Consider the following 4,905-nt stretch of genomic DNA (forward strand, 5'->3'; position numbering starts at 1 on the left):
ATGTAGCCCCTATTCCTTCTGGACCTCCGGACCTCCTGTCCCTCGTACCTCCAGGCATCCTGTCCTTCGGACATTCCACCCTCCATACCTTCAGATGTTCCGCCCTCCATACCTTCAGACGTTCTGTCCTCCTAACCCTCAGACATCCTATCCTCCTGTCCTTCAGACCTCGGACATCCTGTCCTCCTGTCCTCCTGTCCTCCTGTCCTCCTGTCCTCCTGTCCTCCTGTCCTCCTGTCCTCCAGACCTTCAGACCTCCTATCCTTCCATCCTGTTTCCTGTAGAAGTATTACCTTGCAGTGGGAACTCTCCTGTGCTCCTCCGGAAGTCCTCTAGTGCTCTCCAGCAGAGTAGCCAGCCTCTGGAAGTCCTCTGGACTTCGTCAGACCATTATCGGACCTCATATGAAATGAAGGGCACATACTTGGGTAAGGGGCACAGTATGAGCTGAGGCCAAGCCCCTCTGAGTCAGTCTCTCCCCCTTGAGCAACATGGTTCTTAACAGTGAGGAGCAACAAAGTAGAATGAAGCAGTCATTAAGTAAGTGAAGGCCTGTACAGCTGTTCTTATAACTCACACATCAAGACAGCAGAGACCTCATTGTACTAGTACGTGCATCATGATCATGATGTAGTAATAAATTAAAAAATTGATCAGCTTCACTTGGGTAGGACACTCCAACTGAAGCAGCTCATCAAGACACATCCCTCTCATCTGAAGGCACTCACCATCTGAGTTACATATTTAAAATGAAGATACTCATTCCAAAGTTATTTGATGTTTGAGTCTTAGCTTCTTGAACAATGCTTTAGTGCGGATCCCATAGCGTCCAGGGATCCATCAGCATACCCTATAGTACTGCTGTGAGTGTTGGTTTGTTCTTTAACATCACTTAGTCTACTCACTATTTGAAACAGTCATGCCTGCTTTCAAAGAGGTGCTGGTGTATGCTGGAGGTGTCACCAAGAAGACTAAGAAGTGCAGGCCTTTGCAGCATCATGATGTCAACATCCTATGCTATGATCTAAAAGGAGCCTGGCTTACGTTCAGGAAGTGACTAACCAGCCATGGCTATTCCCATCAGACTTGGAAGTTCGAGTATCATGAAAGTGTAATGACTTCAGGTTTGAGTGATAGGGACTTGGAACTACCAGTAACCTCAGGTAAATTTGATTAGGATATTGTTAAAATGTTAATAGCTTACCCCATCCCCTCTTGCCATAGAACTCATCTTATACTCAGGCTAGTAAGTGAAATCAACCAACTGATGACAAGTTGGTCTATGGTAAAATCATCATGTCATGGTGACATAACCTAAGTGGACTGGCAAGCTGACTCGAGCATTCAAGTTAGGTTGAGCCCCCATAGTCTGTAGCAAAGCACACAGTACTTACTCTGTGACAGCCTGAGAGGTAAAAGTGTTCGACATGCATCCAGCTCAGATGGTGAATGATATACCTTATGCACCCCACAGCTTGCTCTTCATGACTCGGATAACTTGTCAGATATTTGTAAACTCTCCTGGCTCATGCCCCCCGTGACCTTTCTCATATTGCTGTCCTGCCAAAGTCAAAGGATTCCTACCCCCAATGATGATCTCCATGTTGTCATGATTCAGGTCTAGCCAAGCGCATGGTACTTACTATCAGCCAGCCGCTATCACTTCTCCTAAAGGCCAGCCCTGCTATGACAGAGGTAAAGTGTTCCACATGCAACCAGCTTAGATAGTGGTCATATATCTTATGTGGCCGCAGCTCACTCTTTATGATATCATAAACTCTCCTGGCCTGAGTGGCCGCAGACCTTTCTCATATTGCTATCCCTGCCAAAGTTGAAGGATTCCTACCCCTGATGATGATCTCAAGAAAGCAGTTAGTACTGACTGGTGCTAATTGACATGATGTCATTGTGATTCCTGTTGGTATTTTTAGAAAGCCTGGCATGGGTTCTCATTCACAATGCACAAATCAAATGATGGCTCATGTGATTTCTTAGATGACTCGGCCAGTGTTGCTATTTGGGCCATTATATATTATTACTGATATTTATGGTGCCATGTAGGGATGATTTGTTCAAGGTTAGCTTACTCAGCTATATTTGGTCGTCTATCCACTTACACATTCACAGATCAATGCTGATATCATCTGCGATCTCACTACTGGCATCATTGCCACCATGGCCCTGAAGGCTTTCGTCCTTGTTATTTCCAACCAGATTAACTCCACATTCAGAAGGGACCAACATAACATCAGATTGATTCCCTGCTCTCTCAATCTCCCTTGACGCCACCACCCTTGATGGCCTCATCAACCTCATCCAATTTGGTGGAAATGAGGTTGTCAAGGCAAAAGATGGTGCTGGCTCAGCAGATCTTTCCATTTTTTACATAGGTGCTAAGTTCACTGGGAAAGTGATTTGTGTTGTAAACAGCGAAAAGTGAATTGTCACCCCAACATTTATCAACCTTGCTGCAGGTGGTGATGCCCTCAAGAAGGAAATTAGCAAGGATCTAGATTAGTTCTCTGCTCCAGTCGAATTCAGTGTGGGTCAACAGTGGTGCTGAATGTCTTTGGCACTGATGACATCCCAGGTTAACAGTGTCACCGAGATCCATTGTCTTTGTAAGATCACCCCTGCTGATAAAGCACTTGTCAATGTTGCTCTTCCCAACATCTCTGCTAACATCAAGAACATCTGTATTTTTCTTATCCAATTCAACCTCACCTAAAGGTATCGATATTCCAGGGTGTTGCTTTCATCAGGCTTCCAAACTCTAATCTATACTGCAGTCATCTCAGCCTGTATAAAATTCATTGAAAGTGTACATTATTTACTGCATGGCTTGCAGCCGCTTCCACTGCAAGACCATTGGCATGATGTCGATGGACCCTGGGCTCAATACACAGCTTCTTGACCCTTATCACTCCATCTGTGATGCAGGCTTTCTCATATGTGTCATTCGTCTTTCAAATAGTTGGCTCTCTACCATATCATGACAGTCTTGACCATTTTGGCAGATAACACCCATCTTAGACAATAAGCTTATGGTGTCTAACTGCAGCAACAACCCATCGCACTCAATGTCAGTTACGGGATGTGGCCCATTGCAGTTCTTGGCACATTCTTCCTGTGGGCACCTCTTCACACTTTCTATTTGACAACGGCTGTTGCTGTTGCACTAGAATTCCTCTTTGCTACCAGGGGATTCACCATTGGCTGGCATATGAGCCTGCTTCCTGGCATCCTCTGTTCCTTTGTTGTCTTTTCATGGTCACTTCCTAGCATGGAGGCACTGACTTGGACACTAATATTTGGTATGTTTTTGTGCTTTTCATTTGTCAGTTCTGCATTCACACGTATTTCCTACAGGCCTTATTGCAATGAAGATGGAGGTTTCATTCATCCCTGCCAAGGTGATCATCTTTGGTACTGTGATTGGTGATTGGGCCATTGCTCATCATTGGGGCATCGTTGGGATCGCACTTTGGCATGTTGAGCTGTCTTGTTACCAATTCTGGCTTGTGTATCACAGCTTGAGTGAACAGGTGTGCGATCAAAGAAATATTGGAAGGAACAAGTGTCTTGTCGTTTCTGCTTTACACTTTGGTATAATTTCCCTTGCTGACTGCATATATGTTTCTCACCCACATTACACAAGTTTTTTTTTGTTATTGAAGCCCATGATATTCATGCGACACTTCTGCTTTCAATCATACCAGCATTCAGTTTGCGAGAGGTTACAACCATACCCCTTTACATAAAAGCAAGTCAATGAAACAAATAGAACGCATTGATATGAAAAGCAGGTTTCTCTTCAAGTTAGCTGTTTTTAAAGGGTGCATTGCAATCCAGCAGTCCCTGTGGCACCCAGTCTATGAACATCTGACCCTTGGAGATTCTTGCATGTCCCATGTCATGACCAAGGGCGAGTGCACCATGAAGTCCTTTACTTACTGTGATGCAAAACCTGCAATTGGAGCTAACTTAAAGTCATAGCAGCTTCATCATGGCAAGGGATAAAACGGTCCCTTGCCATGACCAATTTTTCCGGCCGATGTTGCATTACACGTGACTGATGCATGACTGTGCGTAACTAATGTGCCAAACTTAAGCTTCAAAGCTCTCCTTCATGGCCACCACCCAGGATGATGACACCTGGTGTTTACAGGCAATATGGCCAGCAGCATCCAGTGCAGTGCATCAGACCAAATGTTACAGATGACTATGAAGGTGTGTGCCTGTTTGCATGTAAATTTTACTGATTGATGACTTCAGGGTGGTATACTGAGGTGACACCCAGCAATTGTATGGTCTTATCAATATGCTCCAGCATAAACTCTGAGATTGCATGGGCACTGGATAGGCTGTATCGATCATGTGCAAATGATCAATTCATCTTGAAAGCTATTCCTGGTCTAACAGATGCACTGTTTGAATGGCTGGAATGGTATGTGACAGAAGGATATCTGGTGGCAGAGCAGTATTGACTTTTTGCTATGCCTGATGCTGAACACAAAAAGTGATGGCATGCCCTAGAATCCATATTCATCCTCTGAAATTCAGCCACAAATGAACCCAATGCATATGAGCTAGCTAATCATTCCTGAACACTCCCACTACTATTCAATGCCCTCACCAACTTCACTCCAGACACAGACATGAATGCTGAATTTATTCTCAATGCCATAGAACTTCTGCAGGCCATATCCTTGGGCGCTATCTTGCCAGATCCCACTTTGAACAAGAGAGACCCCCTCCCCACTCTGCTGCAAATTGCAGGTTACTCATTGAATCACTCCCTTATTGTCTCAGCTTTGACCCTTGAAATGGAACCCGATAGTTGCAATCACCGAGTCTGCTGCCTTGAACGCAGATACAAGCAGCAGAGGTCAAGACATCCCTCCT

The 4,905-nt window shown here is 44.8% G+C and overlaps 1 protein-coding gene across 1 annotated transcript; it reads left to right on the forward strand.

The window, feature by feature from the left end:
- Positions 1 to 2,266: 2,266 nt before the first annotated feature.
- BJ212DRAFT_1290775 (uncharacterized protein) lies at positions 2,267 to 2,440 on the forward strand (the record flags this gene model as incomplete). Its single annotated transcript, XM_041332095.1, has 1 exon — positions 2,267 to 2,440. A coding segment is annotated over one exon (174 nt), but the record flags the coding sequence as incomplete, so codon positions are not given.
- Positions 2,441 to 4,905: the final 2,465 nt, after the last annotated feature.

Source organism: Suillus subaureus (genome assembly GCF_016647635.1).
Source record: "Suillus subaureus strain MN1 chromosome Unknown BJ212scaffold_279, whole genome shotgun sequence".
Lineage (NCBI taxonomy): Eukaryota > Fungi > Basidiomycota > Agaricomycetes > Boletales > Suillaceae > Suillus > Suillus subaureus.